General features: G+C 52.2%; 2 protein-coding genes across 2 annotated transcripts; one reads left to right on the forward strand and one right to left on the reverse strand.

Annotated features, from left to right (window-relative positions):
• The first annotated feature begins 1598 nt into the window (after window positions 1-1598).
• Window positions 1599-12054, forward strand: LOC100907582 (E3 ubiquitin-protein ligase HECW2). Its single transcript, XM_029112561.1, has 14 exons — window positions 1599-1603; window positions 3071-3207; window positions 4372-4610; window positions 5444-6342; window positions 6548-6846; window positions 7611-7802; window positions 7902-8131; window positions 8263-9589; window positions 9706-10187; window positions 10296-10706; window positions 10834-10979; window positions 11088-11356; window positions 11461-11785; window positions 11943-12054. Exons 1-14 carry the CDS (start codon window positions 1599-1601, stop codon window positions 12052-12054), a joined length of 5073 nt encoding a protein of 1690 aa, XP_028968394.1.
• A 1536-nt stretch (window positions 12055-13590) lies between these two features.
• Window positions 13591-17553, reverse strand: Mtl (Rac family small GTPase Mtl). Its single transcript, XM_003747299.2, has 3 exons — window positions 17255-17553; window positions 15228-15539; window positions 13591-15117 (listed from the first exon to the last, which is right to left on the reverse strand). Exons 2-3 carry the CDS (start codon window positions 15355-15357, stop codon window positions 14624-14626), a joined length of 624 nt encoding a protein of 207 aa, XP_003747347.1. The 5' UTR covers window positions 15358-15539; window positions 17255-17553; the 3' UTR covers window positions 13591-14623.
• Between the last annotated feature and the right edge of the window lie 1507 nt (window positions 17554-19060).

Genomic DNA, 19060 nt, shown 5'->3' on the forward strand with positions numbered 1-19060 from the left:
ATAGATGCGGGTCGAGTCCCCAACGAGATTCGATCTCGAGCTAAATTTACATCGCCAAAAACTTCTCTTGGCGTAATTGAGTGAGGCGCGCCTGGACACGTATTTTTTTGGACGGAATAGGCGTGATCACACGCCTGATCGTTCAATGTGTCTGGGCGGAACTCTCACTCAGTCTCGGTTTAAACTCGGCGCGAGCATTCCCTTAAGAACCGAACTGATCCATGACTGACCAAGACCTGATGCTAATATTTTTTGTGTCAGAACATCCCGCTCAAAACCCCGAGTAGATGAGACTTGATAAATCCTGCTAACTCTGAGTGTAGAAGCTCCAAGTTGAGCGTAGCCATCCGTGATCGCTGTTTTCTCTGCTTGATATAGGATGAGCAATTTACATGTACGTGTGGGCGAATTCCGGTAAGGACGATACTGGCCCTCAGTACTGGCCGTGCAATATAACTCGGTCTAGCGACTGTATCAACGAAACGCGTTGGCGTATACTTTGCTTGGTATTTCCTGCTCTCGGGTGAATCAAATGTCGTGACGGTTCGAGTCCGTGCCATGAAAACCATAAACATTCGATCTGACTTCGACAGCAATGCTCAACGGTGCTCCACAGTGGCCGAGGGTTTGTCTGTTCTCTTCCTCGGAATTCTTTGAGCCGTCGAAAGCAAGCGAGGAGTCTCTGAAAGAGTTTTTAATAGGCGCATAGTGTTCGTTCATTCGCGGGTCTTATCATTCCGAGGGCCTCCCTGACGAAGAAAAATGCACCCATCGATACTTTTTCCGCAGCGATGACTCTGAAACAGCCAAAGACCACTCTCTCCTGACGAATATGTATCATGAAGATCTGGGGCAGCGTTTTTCGAGAATTTAGGACTCAATTAGGAATCACCGAAATATTGACGAGAGGTACTCTTATTGAAAGAATTATTTCTCCCGCAGGATGACAACACCAGTGGACGTTCGCTCTACCAATGGACAGCAAAAAAGCAGGTTCTGCTGAACTGCCGCTGTCAGGCAATCGGTTGAGCGGTTTGACCGGTTGAGGCCCAGTCCTGCATCCGAGCTCCGTGGGCCCTGAGGGCCCTTAGGGTGCCGGGGCGCCCTGGCTCTGATGGCTCCCACATCTCAGCCGGGCCCCTCCACAGGGGCCCTGGCACACTCCCAGCGCCATACAAACTCTCCACAGAGAAGTCACAATTCCACCCCTCCTTCACGCTCTTCACACAATCAGAACGTTTCGAGCCCGCAGCCGGCACCGACGCCCAGGTATGTTGTTCCTCCCTTTCGATTCCGACCCCTTCATTGTTTCGCCCGATTTGCTCGGCATGCTCATCGATCGGGCGAGTGAGTGAGTCATCTTCTTCTCGGCCTGAACTGGGAATTCCGTAGAATGTACAAGAAGGCGGGATTAAAAGAATACTGGAAGGACCCGTATGCTTGTACGTACTTCATGAGGGCGACGAGCTTGTTCTATTCGTGCCGTGCGACGCGGTTCAGAGAGAACTTTCTCTGACGTAGGTGTCACTTCCGCTCGCGGGTTCGCCAAGCGATACGACGTGCCTATATCAGATCAAGTTTCTATTGTAGGCTAAGTCATGAGGTTGGTAAATACTTAAAGGGCAGGCGGCGGCTCCGGCGTCCAATGCTCGGTCTGACTTGTTTGACGATCCCTGTTCGGCTCGACAGTAATCGGGATCGCTGATCCGACGGGTGGAATGTGGGTTAGCCCTTCAAAGTTCAAGATACGCGCTTGATTTCGAAATCCCTCAAGCGAATTCCGCCGACATTGAAAGTCGTTCATGTAGACGTTCGCTCCACTTGATACAGGTCGGAAACTGTGTCCCGGACTAGATCTCTGTCGCTCAGATCGCTCGATCGGTGAGCCAGCGGGCGGCTAGGGAGCAACTCCCCTAGCCAGTTCGACGGCTCGCCAGCGCTTCAACCCGCAGCTTCTGAAGTTCAAGGACATCGAGGATAGATTATTGGATTATAGATGATTGGCAAATCGTGCATTCCGTCCCATGACCTCGAGCAGAGGGGCACAAATTTGCCATCCTGGAGGCTGGAAGTTTCTATCCGATCTGACGGCTCTCACATTAGTCGAGCCGTTACTCCTCCGATCAATGCAAACGTTCCCAATCGATTCCCCGAAGTGTTACGGTGCCTCTCGAGCCGGAAAAACAAGTCGACCCCTTGGGTCCTATCGAGTGCCCCCCGCTACCCCGGCGTCTATCCTCCCCGAAAAGAAATCGTGAATCGTGTCGGCCATCTCTGATCACTTCTCGGCCTGTTACCGTCCCTGGCCGCTTTGCGACTTCTCGAGGTGACCGACCGAGCGACGCAAATCTTCTCGATTCTAGGACCCGCGTGGAGATCTCCCGGATCGAGTCGGCTTGCGACTCAGAGCACCGGCTGAGGCTTCTCTCTCGGGAAAATTTTGATTAAAGAAGTACGGCCGGGTAGATGACGGGGGCGAGCGAATAATCGTCCGCTCGCAGGAGCCGTGTGCATCCCGACGCACAGGAAATGAGTTTGAACTCGGTTCCGGACCCCCATACGAGAGACCTTCGGTGTCGTTTCGTGGAAGCGGTGGGAGAAATCTCCGAGCAAAATGCTTTCTCCTGGGCTTTGTTGATCAGACGTCAGGCTTGACGAGAGCGCTCGGCGCCGCCGGGTACTCTCAGTGTCGAACGATGTCAAACACGTAACGCCTCATAACCACAGCTTCGTCTATTGACGTGATGCGGAGCGATGTTTTGAATCGATTCAGAGCGCGGCGAATCGTATACGGTCTCGGCTCATCATGAGAGCAGGGTGGACAGCCCTTGGACAGTCGAGTCAGCTCTCCCGGATGGCTCGCTCTTCAAATTGAGCAAGTGTATCAGTACTGCTCGAATCAGAAGTCGAACCATCGAATTTTCGAGCGTTGGTAGCCTCGATTATTCCGACGTTCTCCTCGATCGCATCCGGTGCTGGGCGTCCCGAGCTCGCGGAACTCACCTGATGCGAATGGATGCGGTATGGAGCGATCCAATTAAAAATTACATAATGTCAAATTCTATTCCAGATTGAAGCTGCTTTCGCGATCGAGTCTTGTCGTGTCGTGTGATGAGTTCGTTCTGGGCCAGAAAGAGCCCCTTTTACTGACCTGGGATATCAAAGAAGAAGTGCACCAGACGGACTGGATAGGACTCTATAGGACGGGTAAGTGTTTTGACGCGAGAGAGATCAAAAGTCCCCGCATGCGAGCGAGCTCGACCAGATCTGGACGTCGACGTCGCTATGCCAATGTTCGATTGCGCTCCATCTATTAGCCTTCATGGTGTCGTCTTTATCCCGAGTCCAATCGAGTTTTCGACCGTCATCGTATGGAGAGAAAAGGAATGAGAATTATCTTTGGGCGGAGAAAATCGCAGACCACCATCCGGTTTTTCTTGACACTTTCGCTTTCGCTGAAGGTGCTCTAAAATTAGATCCATGGCGGATTTTCCGAACAAATGGGAATATGATTCCGAGATCGAATCGAATTCGGAGTAAAGCCTCTCGCTCGGCTTCAGCGCCGCTTTGAGCGAACTCCTGCCACTATGTCGGAGACTCGGCGCGATCTCTCTGCTCATCGATGACAATCGCGGGTCGTCCTCCATTGAACTTCCTGTCCCCGGCAACTATTCGAAGGTCGACCAGAGCTGCGGACACATTGTCGACGGAGATCCGAACAGGTTCGGAAGAGAGCGCGCGCACTTTCGAAAGAAACTGAACGCGCTCAAGGCGGAGTGCTCTCATGAAGGCTGAGTGATGGTAATCGACGACGTCGACGAGAGAGATACAATTCGTTTCGACACTCGAACCTAACGCCGCGCCTAAGCGTGCTGATGAAAGAGGCGAGAGACGATTGGCCCCGGCGAGTTGATACGTTTGCTGCTGCTGCTGCTGGTGGCTGCGGTGAATGCTACGGCAATGCTTTGCGAACTCTCCTCTACTGGCACACAGACGCAATGCCTCCTTAGTGCCCATGGCGGAGCGAGCTCGCGTACGATTCTGACGACAAGCAAGGAAAAATGGAATTCGCTACCAAAGCGAGCGGGAGGTGTCGCTTACGGAGACGCAACGCCTTCCGTCGCAACGGAAAGCCGGGCAAACCCAGAAGGAGTGCGAATTCCGAGTCGGGACACTCCATCGCGAACTGCGGTCGTATTCTCGGTGGTGATGATGGCGGCGGTGGCGGCGGTGGTGTCGGAGGGGACGACATCGGTGTTGACGGCTATGCCTACGAGAACAACAACGACAACAGGAACAAAGATTGCGGGGTCGTCGTTGTCGTCGCAGAAGGAGATCGCGGTCGTTGTGACGTTTGCTTGCTGATTTCAGACGAAACCGACCCTCAGAAATATTTGGACAAGAAGGAGATCAACAAAGGAGCTTCAGGGAAACAACGTCACTTAACATGCCGAGGAGGTGTACTGTGGCCTCTGGGCGAGAATGTGTTCACTTGTGAAGATCAACAGGTTGTGGCTGCCTGTTTCCGCTATTATCATGGCCCATCTGCAGTATGTCGCGCCGTTTCACCTGTAGTGCAAATTTGTAAAACCAGTCAGGCTCAACAAGAGGTAAGAGTCGATCGAACAGACGCTTCTGGTTATCCGGAACGCAGACCGCGACTACGCTCCAATGGTCTTGAGCTCTTACTAATCCAAAAAAGGTTAAACTGATCGGGTGCGGAGCTCCATCGAGACGTTCATCGATAATACCGATTCAGATGATCGAATCGCCGAATGGAAGATTTGCCAATAAGCGGCCAGTGGTAAAAGACCTGTGGCTCTCCATCGATGGCGATCACGAGGCTCTGACATTGAGCTCCTGAAGCGACGCTCTTGTCTAGAACCAGTCGGTTATTATTTATCAATGTCCAATTCTGAGGAGAAAGTCGAGCCGGGGAAAAGTTTCCCGCTCGTCGGGAACTTCTCTTTGTGCGTGTCCATCGATGTGTTTTACCAGGGCATATAGGATCGATCAGCGCTGGATTCGTCAGATATTTGACGGCCTCGAGTAATTCACGTTGTATATCGAGCCATCGGAGGAACATTCGGAACGAAGGGCCCGGTCGACGTGGGTCCATTCGGGCCCACTTGTTTGCGGTGTGCTCGCAGAACGTCTGCCGAGCTAGTTCCAAGGCCGACAAGGACATGCCAAGTCTGAGGGGATTTTTCGAGCGATCAAACTTTACCTCTGGAGGGGACAAATGGAACTAAGGAAACGATGTCCTACCTACGTACTACTCCGCTCCCCTGCGGTATACATGCAGACGTGCGATATGTCGCCGAGCAGGGGAACGGATCAGACAAGAATCGAGCCTTGTCTAACAAGTGTTCTCCGAAAGATCGTGTCGAGTACGCTCTATCGTCATCGATGATAACCGAGAGGTTTCCCTGAATCGTTCCAGATCCTGATGGGCTACTCGAATCAGCAATTTCCGCAGGAAATGCTCCGCTTCACAGTCACCAATCTCCATGCGCAGAATCTCAAACGCGGAATATTCTTCAGTCCCGACCCCTATACCAAAATGACCATCCAGCCCGGGAACGGCGAGGGCGTTCTACTGCTCCCGCATCACGGGCAGGTCTGCCGAACCACGGCGGCCGAGAGCACGGTCAACCCTCGATGGACTCGGCTCCAATTCGAATTTATCGCCTATCCGACGGACGTACTCGAGTTTGAAATCAAGGACAAGTTCTCGAGACCGCGACCGCTAATGTCTCGCTTTCTCGGGAAACTCCGAGTTTCGATCCAGGAACTAATTGGCCAATGCGGTCCGAACAATGTCGCCGAGCTGAGCTATCCGCTGCTCAGCCGGAATCCGTCGGACAACCCGATAAGCGGGAATCTTTTGTTCAGCTTTTTCTTGGAGACAGTTGGCGCTGTCGATCCCTGGCTGCATATCCGCCAAGTTCAAAACCCGATTCTGGCCGACGGGGCTGGATCCATGGGCGGCTCAATGTCGACGACGAGTTCCAGCAACTCGCTCAGTAGTCACAATCCACCTCCGCCGCCAGCGCCGGAGTCCCCACCAAAGAAGAGCAGCTATCTTGCGCTCCAGCGTCGAGCTCTAACCTCGGACCAGCCCCCGTCGATCCAGCAGGCCCAAACGCAGCAACAGAAGCTCGAAACGCAGCCACCCGCTCATTCGAAGCAATCGACACAGAGCTGTTCTCAGAGAGCGCTGACGACCGAAGACGACGATGAGAGCACCACAGAAAGTGGAGCTTCGGAAGGAGTTGGGGACGAGACGGCCCCGCCCCCACCCCTGCCTCCGAAGCGGAATCATCATAAGCCCCTCGAAAGGTAGGTCCCGGCCTGTCACCCGCACACTCAGTCTGTGTCTAACGGGAATTTCGATTTATGGAAGTATTTGTTTATTACCAAGCGAAACAAGGAACGTGGTTTTCTGTGCAGAAAGTAGCCCGATCAGACCCCGAGATCAGGCCCGTCAGTGAGCTGCCCGTGTTGTCCGGCAGTAATTTGATTATCACGCGCATTCTAATCGCAGGTCGAATGCCTCTAATCCCATTTGCGAGGGCGGACAATCCGTTAGCCCTCAAGCCAACGGTGATGCCGGATCGTCTGCCCAGCCACTGACCAACTACTGTGATAGTTCTATGAGCGAGGACGAGGACAGGGACGAGATGCTTGCCGGGAACGACACCGAAGAAATTTATCCGAACGACGAGACGGCTCCCCCCGGAATAGATGACGAAGACGATTTCCCTCAAGATCAACAGACCTTGGACATTTCCCGTCTATCCCTGGAGCAAGTCTCGCCGCGGAGACCGAGCTCCAGCAGCATCGGTAAGCGGGAATCATAGATCGTGGAACAGCGTCGTATCGTGAGCATCTGTCATAATATGTACTATCTACATTCGGGGTGCGGAGGAGAAGAATCAAACCTCTAGCGAGATGGAGTTCGGGACCGCTCGATCGCCTCGTGAGGGATCACATTAGCGGTGACGGATGTTCGCCGTTGCCACGCAGCTCAGTGGGTCAACGATTTGCGAATTAGACGTCAGAAGCTTCTGGCTTTAGATTACTGCTCGCCGGGCATTCGGAAATCCGCAACTCACTCAGCTTATCGAAATCGCCCCGCCGCGCTGTTTGTCAACGCGGGACCGCGATGCTTTCGGCGGGACCGCTCCGACAAAAGTGCTCTTCCGAAAAGTTATGTGAGGTCTACACGTGCGTCGGACTAGACTGTAACAGCAGCAGCGGCGGCGGCGGCGGCAACGTCGATGATGGTAGCGGCAGCGACGACGAATGACCTTGTTTCGAAGTTTTGTACAGCTTGGCAAACTTCGCAGCGAGAGCAGACCGCTGATGCGTTTGGCTGAAGTTTGGCTGAAATAGTGAAAAATTCGCGACCCATACGTGTGTCTTCCTAGACTCGCAATCATTTTCGCCGAGCGCTTAATGACGTTGCTTCTTGGAAGTCACTCGCGTTCCAGGACAATTTCTCGCTGCACCAACTTTCTCAAGGCTCCACAAGGAAAAGAGCTTCCCATTCACAGCTGAAAAATTTTAATTTTGACCGAGATTTCACTTTCTGGGTTCTGTTCCAGCTTCCAACCACACGGGCGGTTCCAACTCCGAGGAAACAGTATTAAGCGGGACGGCGCCGTTAGAAATTCCAGTCAATCATGAACTGCTGCAATCGGATTCCATGAGTCAGTCGCTCGCGGAAGCCAACCCGATTTTCGAGGTCAGCATAACGTCGACTCTACCCGGAACCCTCGCATCTGGCCATCGTTCGGGTAGGTCATCCCCACGCGGAATCATGGTTTTCCTCCTGTCTCGCTAGAAATTTTCCGGAATGCTTGGTTCCGCATGCTAAATCGAGTATTCCGAAGCAGGACTGTCAGCCAACAATCGGGATGATTCGTCGAGCTCGTCGTCTACCAGCTGCTCGCAGACCATGAGTGATGAACCCACAACGACAGAGGAAGGTGACAGCGATTCTTCGGAGGACTCCGAAGACGACGACGACGACGAAGAGCGCGAGGACGATGACGAAGGTGTTGGAGAAAATAGTCGGCAAGAGATCATCGGAGACTTGGCCTCTGAGGAAGGCCTCTCGCAACAGGTTCGGATTCCCGCATTAATTACGTCGGAGAGCACTCAAACTGATTCATCCTCTTGTTTCTATTCGCTCTGAAGCGATGCGACTCCGAATATTCCCCCGGGATGAATGAATTTAGATTTTCCTCCCCACAGGATTGCGCTTCGATGGACACGGTGAACGGCGCCGCCGACGGTCTTGAAGCAGCTCCCAGCTGTCCGGTTCGAACGGAGAGACTGAGGAGAGACGAAGACGGTGAGGACGACATCGATTCGGCAACAAACTTGAACGAAAATCACACTTCGTCTCGAACTGCAGTTAGGAGAATGCACGGTCGCAATGTGGTCACGAGATTGCCATCGATACCGGAAAGAACCGTCCGGTACCAACGAGTTGACGTCGACGACCCCCTGCCGACCAATTGGGAAGCCCGAAGAGATGCCCACGGTCGGATTTTCTACATCGATCACCTCAACCGAACGACGACCTGGACGCGGCCCGGGCCGCCGACCATCGCCGGTCAGACCGCCCAGCAGGCGATGTCGGCGGCGACGTTGTCCACGGAACAACTGCAAAGACAGCAGTTGGACAGACGCTACCAGAGCATTAGGAGAACGATGAGCATGAATCGTCAATATCGCGGTCTCGTGATGCGGGACGGCACGAACAACGATTCGCAGCCCCCGCCGCCTCCACCCCCGTCACAGCAGTCGCCATCGCACCCGCAGCAGCCTGCCCACCATCAGAGTAATCGCCATCATCATTCGCATCACCATCACTCGCATCCTCATCATCATCATCATCAAGCGTCGAGCGTCGCGGCCTCGATACTTCCACAGCCGAATCTCACGATTCAAAACGGGATAATAAATATACAAACAACGCCAACACCTCCGTCGGTGATGCTCTCCCCAGGGAGAAGTTCCCCCCCTCCCCCAGCACCTCCTCTCACCACGAGCCCATCATCATTGTCAACGGGGGTCGCCGGTTCCGCGCATCATCAAGCCACAGGCGGAGTGGCAGCCAGTACTTCTCCAGAGAATTGTTTGCTGGATAGCGGATTCGTAGGCAGTCCTCTCAGCGAACTGCCTGGAATTCCTGCTTCAACGACAGCCGCTGCCACGGTAGCCGGTGCTGCGGTTGCCGTCGCTAATCAGCAGCAGAAACAGCAAGCCTCGCAAGCGCAAAGCGTTGCGCCTGCCGGAGCTTCGAAGTACCTGAGGCTCCCCGCGGTCCGATTCCTGACCCGCTCAGACTTCTTCAATGTACTCCACATGAACGATGAGGCGCTGTCGCAGTACAACCGCTCGTCGAGTCTGAAGCACATGATCAGCAAGATCCGGAGGGACGCCCCGAACTTCGAGAAATATCAACACAATAGAGATCTCGTCGCGCTTCTCAATCGCTTCGCTGATAAAGCAAAGGAGCTTCCCGCAGGCTGGGAGACCAAGCTTGACCGCAGTGGAAAGCAATTCTTCATTGGTGCGTTCTCCCTGGAAATCTCAATTTCGCAATAATTCTTCCTCTTCCAAGTGAAGAGCAAAAATCGTTCTCTGTCCGTCATTCGGTAGTCTGATTATTCCTTTCATCTTCTGCAGATCACACAACTCGTACGACGACTTTCATAGACCCTCGGTTGCCCCTCGACGTACCTTATCTGAATCCCAACAAGCTCGTTGTTCCTTTGGCTGCTCGCAGAGCCCGCAACGAAACGGTGTCTCAGGCCGGCGTCAGCCACACTCCGAGCGACGAAGGTGATGGACTTGGGATGTCACGGCCGAGGCCTACGCCGTCCCCGCAACCGGTACCTCCTCCGCGGCCTCCACAGGCAGCTGCGTCGACTGCTCCTTCCGCCCCTGTCGCGACTGTACCTCTCGCACCTACTGCGTACAACGACAAAGTTGTCGCATTCCTGCGTCAAGCCAACATCATGGACATTCTCAAAGAGCGCCAGCCGTCTATTCGAGACAACACCGTTTTGAAGGATATGGTTAACCAAATCCGGCAGGAAGGAGTGTCTTCATTGAGTAGGCTTAGTCACGACGTTGATCTCAATCTTCTTCTCAGCCTCTTTGAACAGGTGAGCGATTCGAATCATTATGCGCGGCTACAGCGAAATTCCCCGATTATGATTCCAGCTCTGGCGGAGGCCGAAGAGTCGATTGGTGACGCTTCTTTGAAATTTCAGGAAATAATGTCCTACGTTCCTGCGACGCTTTCACAACAACCCGTACAAAACTCCCCCCACTCGTCTCCAGCTATGCAACGATCGAACGTTCGGGCGCCCGCACCTTACAAGCGTGATTTCGAGGCGAAACTGAGGAACTTCTACCGCAAACTCGAAAACAAGGGTTTCGGCCAAGGACCGTCAAAACTGAAGCTCAACATTCGTAGGGACCATGTTTTAGAAGATGCATTCAACAAAATAATGGCCGCCAGTAAAAAGGACCTACAGAAAAGTCGTCTGTATATCGGCTTCGCCGGTGAAGAGGGCTTGGACTACGGTGGTCCATCTCGAGAGTTCTTCTTCCTCCTCAGTCGGGAGTTGTTCAACCCCTATTATGGATTGTTCGAATATTCTGCCAACGACACATACACTGTAAGCTCGGCCGTGTCCGGACTATTTAGGAGGACGAGGAGTCCATTGAAATTCTCATAACCTCTATGATGTCGATAGAAGTCCTCCACCGGGGGTCAGCGAGTCATGATCCTCCCCCTCCCTTCAGGTCCAAGTGAGCCCGATGTCGGCGTTCGTCGACAACCAGCACGAATGGTTCCGTTTCTCGGGCCGCGTATTGGGTCTAGCGTTGGTCCATCAATTCTTGCTCGATGCCTTCTTCACGAGACCCTTCTACAAGGCGTTACTACAACTGTGAGCTCTCTCTTTATAACCAATGTTTCGTTTGACCCTTGACTTGAAATTGATGACTGTATACACAAGTAGTCTGATATTTAGGCGTCGCTGAAACCTTCGTTCCAGGCCATGCTCGTTAAGCGATTTGGAGTACCTCGACGAAACCTTTCATCGATCTCTTCAATGGGTGCGCGATAACGACATATCAGAAAGTGATTTGGAGCTGACGTTTTCGGTCATTGAGAAAGTCGCGGGCAAAACGTTGGAGAAGGAGTTGAAACCTGGCGGGAGGAACATTCAGGTCACAGAACGGAATAAGAAAGAGTACATCGACAAAATGGTCAAGTGCCGGCTCGAGCGAGGAGTATCCGAACAAACCCAAAGTCTTGTGAAAGGTTTGTTCGACGACCCAGCAGATATTCCTTAAGATTTTCGATCCTTCCTGTATCCTTCCCGGGAGACAGTGCGATTCTCTGATCTATTGCCCTCTCCCGAACAGGATTCCACGAAGTTATTGATCATCGACTGCTGAGTGTTTTCGATGCTCGGGAGCTCGAGCTCGTCATTGCCGGAACCATGGAGATCGACATCAACGATTGGAGGAAGAACACCGAATATCGGTCAGGGTATCACGATAGTTACCCCGTCATTCAATGGTTCTGGATGGCGATCGAGCGTTTCGATAACGAACGACGGCTCCGTCTCCTTCAATTTGTTACGGGAACCTCTAGCATCCCGTACGAGGGCTTCGCAGCGCTGAGAGGATCTAATGGTCCGAGAAAGTTCTGCATTGAGAAATGGGGCAAGCCGACGAGTTTGCCGAGGTTCGTACGCATTTTCTCATCCATTCCCCCTGCTCAATCAACTTCCTATCCGATTATACGTGAGAAGTGAACCTGTCCAGATGAGGGCCCTTGGAGGGAAGGGCTTGCTAAGAAAAATAATCATGATGATTTCAAAACAATAAATTCATACTTCCAGGGCTCACACTTGTTTCAATCGCTTGGATCTTCCGCCGTACACTTCATTCGAGATGCTCTATGAGAAACTTCTTTTGGCGGTGGAAGAGTCCAGCACATTTGGAATCGAGTGAAGACAACAGGAAAGGACAGAACAGCTTCACATGGACGCCCGAAAACGTGCCGTGCCGATGCCTCTGTGATTAATTGTACATACATAGCAATCGATCTAGATGCCGACGCCGACAAGTCGACCCGGGCGCGCTAGATGCCCAAGACCTCATTGTGGGGACGGACGGTGCTCTCGCTTCCGAATAGCGAAATCTATCATTTGACTCGCTCTCGGATCGAGGTCCCTTCAGGAACGGACTCTACCTTCCAGCCTCAAATCGACTCGATTTCTGAGCGAACCTAGAGCGCATTCCTCCACTTCATGGGGAGACGCACGTATGCCTGGCTGGTGCGACGACTAATAGACGGACTTCCGGATAGACGAAAACATCGGAAAAGAGAGTAGGACAAATCTAGCCGATTCTGTTTCTGAATTCGATTCGACCTCGATTTCTGGTTGGAGAGCCGTTAAAATCGAATTTTCCGTTCATGTATATAATCCGTCGGAGCTCGCCCCCGGAGTACGCTTGAGCAGCGCTATTAAGTGTACAAACCACAGGTAGTCGCTGTGAATTTCGACCGAAGATCGGGGAGAACGCTACCTAAAGTTTTTTAAATTATTGTGAGGAATGATTGAAGAGTTCTCCCCGACCCACCCCAGGCTACGCGAATTTCATTCCTGAAGATGAGTCAGAGGGACCCGGTTAGGGTATGGGGAATCAGATTTGAACTTTTGAGAAGAGAACTGATCGATCCCTGGATCGAATCTCTGTATTCCGATTGGTTCCTTCCCGAGGAGCTGGCTCTGTTTTCCGATCGGTCCCTTCCCGAGCCGCGAAGATTGTGTATAAAGTTGATCGAGCAACTAGCATCCGCCTACCTATTGAAGAGTGAGGAAACTATTTTTCGACCTCAAACTTTGATTCGGATCATTCGAGAGTTTGCTGAGGTTGTCGGGGTCACGTTCCGCCCGTCTCGGAAACCCGGGCTGCCATTCAATCGTTTCCGTCACTTCTGGCTCAAACTCGCTGTCGGGAGCGGAGCAAATTTAGATACAACTCTAGAGATTTGTGAAAAGTCAAGCTAGGATGGTGGAGAGATGTTCCGAAGTAGATTTATGTAAATGAGTGTGAGGTAGGGTTCGGGAAAACTTTTCAAACTCCTCCAAGAATCCCGAAACTCCGATTTCTCAAACGACGCCACACTGGCGGTGTTTACTGCACGTAGACGTCAGCGTCAAAGTAATAGAAACGACGAGGACGACAACACTTTGTTAGGTAAAGTGTAATACGAGGGAAACTGCAACGAACGCTGATTTCGGAATAGATTTTAACGCTGCAGACGCAGGGAAAGAGAGCAGAAAGTGTATATTTACAGAAAAATATCGAAGTATTGAAAAAAAATTCCTTTCTTCATTTTCTCTGACCGCAATTCACACGAGCTCCGGGGAGCTTTTCCGGGGCATAAATATTCCACTGCATTCCGCAGCTGCAAAAAAATCATATTCGAGCTCGGGATCAATCTCACAATTTTCATCCAAAACCGCTCAGAAAACTCGATTTTAGTAAATATATTAAATTTATTCGCTCAGCACGCAATGTCGTTCGTCCTGGAGGTCCCAAAATGTATTGTTGGATTTTTCTTATTATTATTCTCATCATCGTTGTTATATATTCCGCTTGCTTTTTATCACCAGTGTTCCTTATTGTATTCACGCTCAAATCCAAGTATTTTCTTCGTCTCCCGTGCGGGTGATCCATCGAGAAAGATCTTGATTTACGGGGGTTCTCGACTCGAAATCACTGAAATCTTTCGAAGATCGACCGAGAACCCGCAACACATTGAACATCCCTATCATCTTCCGCTCCTGCGGAACCGTAATTTACTTCAGCTCATTCCACGAGTCAATGAGTCATGCATCCCGTACATCACGAACTCCAGAAAAGGGTCCAGTGCAGCAGGACAAAAGCCCCGGCGCAGCTCTCAAGCCAAAATGGGACCATCGTACGGCAAGAATCGCGGAGTACGATACACCTCAGAACACGTCGTTCGAAACTTATGACTTGAAGGGTTCACATCCGGGCTGAGATTCGAACAAAATTTTTCGGGGGAAAAATCGAGGTCCCGATGTCGGATCGACACGGGAAAACAGTCAAGTAGAGCCGAATACGGAATGGGGTTTCGGCTTCGAGGACGGATTCTAACCGTCGCAAGGGATTAAGGTAGTTGAAGAAAAGCTTTCCACTAATGAAGGTTCGCAGGCGAACGTGGGGCAGTGAAGAGCAGTCGCTTCTGCCATCGCGTTTCAGTGAGACAAGCGAAGCGCGCGAGTTCCTGCTCGCGTGAGCCAAAAAAACTGCTTCCGAAAAGTGCATCATTCTTCTCATTCCTCTCAGTCGGGATCGAAGCTCTCTGCAATGTCCCCGGTGAGTCCCGATCCATTCGAGGATCCTGCCCTGAGCTCCACTCGCAGCATAACGTGTATCCAAAATATGGTGTAAATATTTATCGTTCACGACTCATCAGTATGGAGGGCTAGATGAAGATGGTCGGCGTTGCGTGCGCCGATCCACAGCTGCTCGTCTGCGTATTTTACATGAGTGCGCACTTCTTCGGGGTTCTCTTGTATGGTTCTGGTTTCAGAACAGCGCGCACGGCTTCTTCGAACACCTGCTTCAGGCCTCGCTGCGTTAAAGCTGAGCATTCGAGATATTTGACGGCTCGGATTTTCGTCGCCAGTTTCTGACATTGATCGCGACGAATCGGTCCGGCGATCCCCTGATCCTGTAGCTGTTGTAGGGCTTCTTTGTCGTCCCGGAGATCGCTTTTCGTACCCACAAGGATGATCGGCGCCTCGGGACAGTGATGTTTGATTTCGGGCTGCCATTTACTGAGGACATTATCGTAAGACGACGGACTAACGACCGAAAAGCACACGAGGAAAACGTCAGTTTGGGGATAGGACAGAGGTCGCAAGCGATCGTAGTCTTCTTGTCCCGCTGTGTCCCATAGACCTAAGGACACGGCCACTCCATCGCACGTCATTGCCGCCGAGTAATTGTCGAAGACCGTGGGCACGTACTCGCCTGAGGAAAATATGAATCCAATAAGGATGGAAAAACCGACGCTCGATGTAGGAGCTCGGTCCCTATCCCCGATGCTGAAGTGGAGGAGCTCATGATGGGGAGATATTTACCGGGAAAGGAGTCAGTTGTGTACGAGATGAGCATGCACGTCTTCCCCACGGTACCGTCTCCCACAACGACGCATTTGATGGGTCGACCTGAGGGAGCTACGCTGCCTGGGGTTTTGAGTGATGACTGCATCCTCAGGCGTCGATGATGGCGTGAGGGGATGATGAAATAACAGGGCACCAGCGCTTCCAACACAATTCAGCAGAGTGTTTACAGAACTCAAGGTGAATGATCCACGGGTAGGCCTCCTCTACATCCTCCAATCGCTCCTGGAGAATTACGCTGAGAGGATCATTTAGATGCGTGGCTTCCTCCTGAAAAAGGACAAACAAAATGCTTCAGAATACGGCAACGACAGGGCAGAGCTCGGATGCACCAGATATCTCATCTGTGCGCGACTAAAAAATGAATTTCCCGAATCATAGAACGGCGGAATATTGTTGGTGATCAATAGTTTGGAGAGGAAACAGACGAAGAGAAACCTAGGGAGGCACACAGCGATCATCGGTCTTGGATCGAGTGAATAATCGCTCATCGGGATCTTCGGGTGTCGGCCGTAGAAGGAAACGCTCGATCGAATCTGTCGGCTTGGGATATTTACCCTATTTCGGCCACAGCGCTTCATCCAGGAGAATATTCTCATACATCTATTCTCATGCGAGTTAGATCCCGAAATGTAGGCGAACGTGAATAAATCTCCTCAGAGCTTGGCCCGACACGCGAGGAGAGCCGATTTGTCAACAAGCATGATACAACAATCGCTAAGCAAGCGACCATGGATATCAAGGAAAGAAACGAGGCGCTTCCTCTGTCCAAGCGATCCGTAGTATTGGACACGCCCTGTATGGAAGACAGAGAGTGCGCTAGAGACTGCGAAGAGGACCGGCAGGAAAAAATACGCCGTCGGTCGAAAAACTTCGGGACATGGAGATCTCGATCCACAGCGTGTACCCCGACGCAACTGACCACGTATCAGTTCGGAACAGTCGCCAAGATACGATGGACACGTCCCTAGGAGCGATGAAGCGCGGAGTCGGGAGAGGTAAACGGTTAATTTCTGCCTGAGGGTTGACGCCTCCGAAAGAGACTATCTTCGGGCGCTCTGCCCGCAGGGCGATAAACCAGTTGCTGGCCCTTGACCCGACAGCGTGGAGTAATTTTAGAATAATCCGACTGCCATGTGTTTGCACCAGAGACCTAACGAATCGATTCCGGGGAAGAATATTCGCACATGGGATGCCTCAACGAGAGCGGGTAATGTGTCCTCGGAGGATTCTACGGATTGCGATCCCGCAGAAACTCGAGAATTCTTGCAATCAGGAATTCTCAATGTTCCGGCTAGATACATTCCCGATGGGAGTGCAAAACTAAATCAATCGGTCAATCGGAGGGATCGTTCCGCCAAAAAAAAATCGGAGGGTTCTAAGGGAAACATGCGACATCATGCCATGCTTCAAGTCTGATTCTGAAGACGAGGAATATCGGGAACCCCTTAGGAAATTCGCGACGTCGTGTCGGCGATTCATCATCTGAGAATACTAACGCCGGCCCGCTGTCACATATATGGTCAGTCCTCAATTTTGTCCGCCCACGCGGCCGACCTGATGTCCCTGCCAAAGGAATCAATCGACTCTCCGCGGAGTCTATGGAAATCATCAATAGAACACCGGAACCGATGAGACCGATTGAGGGAATTTCCGAGTGCTCTGGATCGCTAGCGCGTCATTCTAATCGGGAGTCGGCGAAGTGCTGTGTCGAGACCACATGATGAGACCGTAGTCTGCGAATCACCGTGCTCTGACAGATTTCCAAACAAATGCAAGTCGACGGAGCCGGCATAGAAGCTCTTCAAGGCTCAGAGAGCTGAGGCTTCGAGTTTCATCGACTTCCAATTCACTTTCAAAGAGCTTTCCTCTGGCTGTCGAAAAATCGTGCGACCGTCCGCCCAATGCGGACCGCGTCGTCGTGAGTTCCAGTTCGCAGGCAGAGGGACGAAAGAGAAGATCAAACTCGTCTCGTCAACACTTACCGTGGAGATGTGACTCACGAGCTCGAATGGAGTAGATTCCCAACGATGAGTGAATCAAGCTGTTCATATGATGCAGTGGCAGTCTCCTGAATTATCCTCTATCAATGAACTCCGACGATAACTGCTGATCCGGTAGGGGTTGGCAACTTCCGAAAGGCAGTACGATACGAGCGTAGCTTAGTGTCGTCGCGATCGATTCTGTATTACGGATACTGATTGCACCACAGCTACTTATTCCTTTATTGCTGCTGTTATAAACACAGACAGTGTTGTCCGTTCGATGGCTGTAGCGGCCGCACGACCGAATAACACAAAACCGAGCAGCGGCGATGGCAGCAGCCAGCGCCGGCCTCTCCGTCGCTTGTCGTCGTCGTTTGCCGCCGGTGTCGTCTATGCGAGCGAGCAGGCGGGCGGGCTGGCTGGCCGGCTGGCGAGCGTAAGGACGAGCTGGAGGCACGAGCTAAGTGGTAGGATCTACGATCGTTGGTGGAAGACGGTACGGCCAAATGGTAGGATTTGCGATCATTGGTGGAAGCTAGCAGACGAAATCGACAGCGGCGCGAGAGACCGTGAGCCATCGCTGCTTCGGTTGCGGCGACAGGCGCGAAAGTTTGAATGCCGATGGCAGGGAACCTCCCAATTGAACTCGGCTGACTGGTGAGTCGGTCTTCCTCGATGAGGGGCATCCATCTGTCACCGTGTACGATGCTCGCGTCATGGGGTTCTTCACGCACAATGTACGCTCGACTACAGCATCATCTTGGAAGTACGATAATCCAACAGCCGACGAGACCCGGTGCTTGAAGAAATCATCTGAACCAAAGCCGTCCCCCTGCGTTCCCAGGCGCACCAGGTTCACTGAGTGAGTCTCTCGACGGCAATATGATGATGGCACTGCGATCGCAGAGTCGACCTTTTTCGATGATGATGACGACAATTCATACTCGATCTTTGCTCATCAGGAGAGCGTAGTTTTGATGGGGTCAGGCTGCTTGGAGCCTAGGAGCTGCGAATTTAGCCGGATGTGCCGCTGTGTCCAGCCGCAGAATTCGGCTCTAGATTCGAACGCCACGTTTTCCGTCTGTCGGGTCGGTCGGGCCTACGAATGTTTGTCCACGCGGGAAACGCGCTTGAAAAGAACGAGGGTTTAATTCTACGAGAAAGGAGTCTGTTCCCAGGAGGGGGTTACCGACTTCGCGTGAGTCGTTCGGAGCTTTACAACGAGACTTGGTGCTATCCTTCCAACCTGCCCTCAGATTGATCGGTACCTCGGCAGAATTGCCTCGCAGAATAATTCAGGAGTCGATCGTGCCCCAACGAGGGTACGCGAGCTCTGGGTGGGCTCAGATCTTCTCTCTGCGTTTTCCGGTTCGCCGGAGCAGGCGTTGATGACACGGAGACGTTCAAACTTTATCAGTCATCATATGATCGACTTCCAATCAAACAGACGCAGAAATATCGATCCCTCGTGGCAGATCAGTGTTTATACAGCCGAGGAGGGCACCAGACGATTGATATCTGATGATAATCGAGGATTTCATGTGCGATGATGTCGGAGGAACGCTCACAATTCGGATGGAACTTGCTGGCTCGCAGGAACGGCGCTGACGGCCGCTGCGCCGCCGCGACGTGCAGCCTCGCGACATTCTTGCCTAAGCACCGGCATCACGTCGTATCGCTCGTCGAGATCCGCCGGTTGTGCAGCAGGATCCAAGAGGAGAGCTGGAGACTGATTCGAACAAAATAAAATAAAAAGAAGAAACCAAATCCCCGCGTGATTCGACGTATTACGAACCCCGCTTCTTC

The sequence above is a fragment of the Galendromus occidentalis genome, unplaced genomic scaffold (assembly GCF_000255335.2).
Source record: "Galendromus occidentalis unplaced genomic scaffold, Mocc_1.1 scf7180000077515, whole genome shotgun sequence".
Taxonomy (NCBI): Eukaryota; Metazoa; Arthropoda; class Arachnida; order Mesostigmata; family Phytoseiidae; genus Galendromus; species Galendromus occidentalis.

Bases quoted from the DNA above. Each gene is read 5' to 3' on its own strand.
- Mtl (XM_003747299.2), bottom strand. From the start codon at position 15,357: ATGCAGTCATCACTCAAAACCCCAGGCAGCGTAGCTCCCTCAGGTCGA. The intron at 15,118-15,227 runs GTAAATATCTCC...TATTTTCCTCAG, and splicing joins CACAACTGACTCCTTTCCCG to GCGAGTACGTGCCCACGGTC.
- LOC100907582 (XM_029112561.1), top strand. The intron at 6,343-6,547 runs GTAGGTCCCGGC...TTCTAATCGCAG, and splicing joins CATCATAAGCCCCTCGAAAG to GTCGAATGCCTCTAATCCCA. The intron at 10,188-10,295 runs GTGAGCGATTCG...TTGAAATTTCAG, and splicing joins TTCTCAGCCTCTTTGAACAG to GAAATAATGTCCTACGTTCC.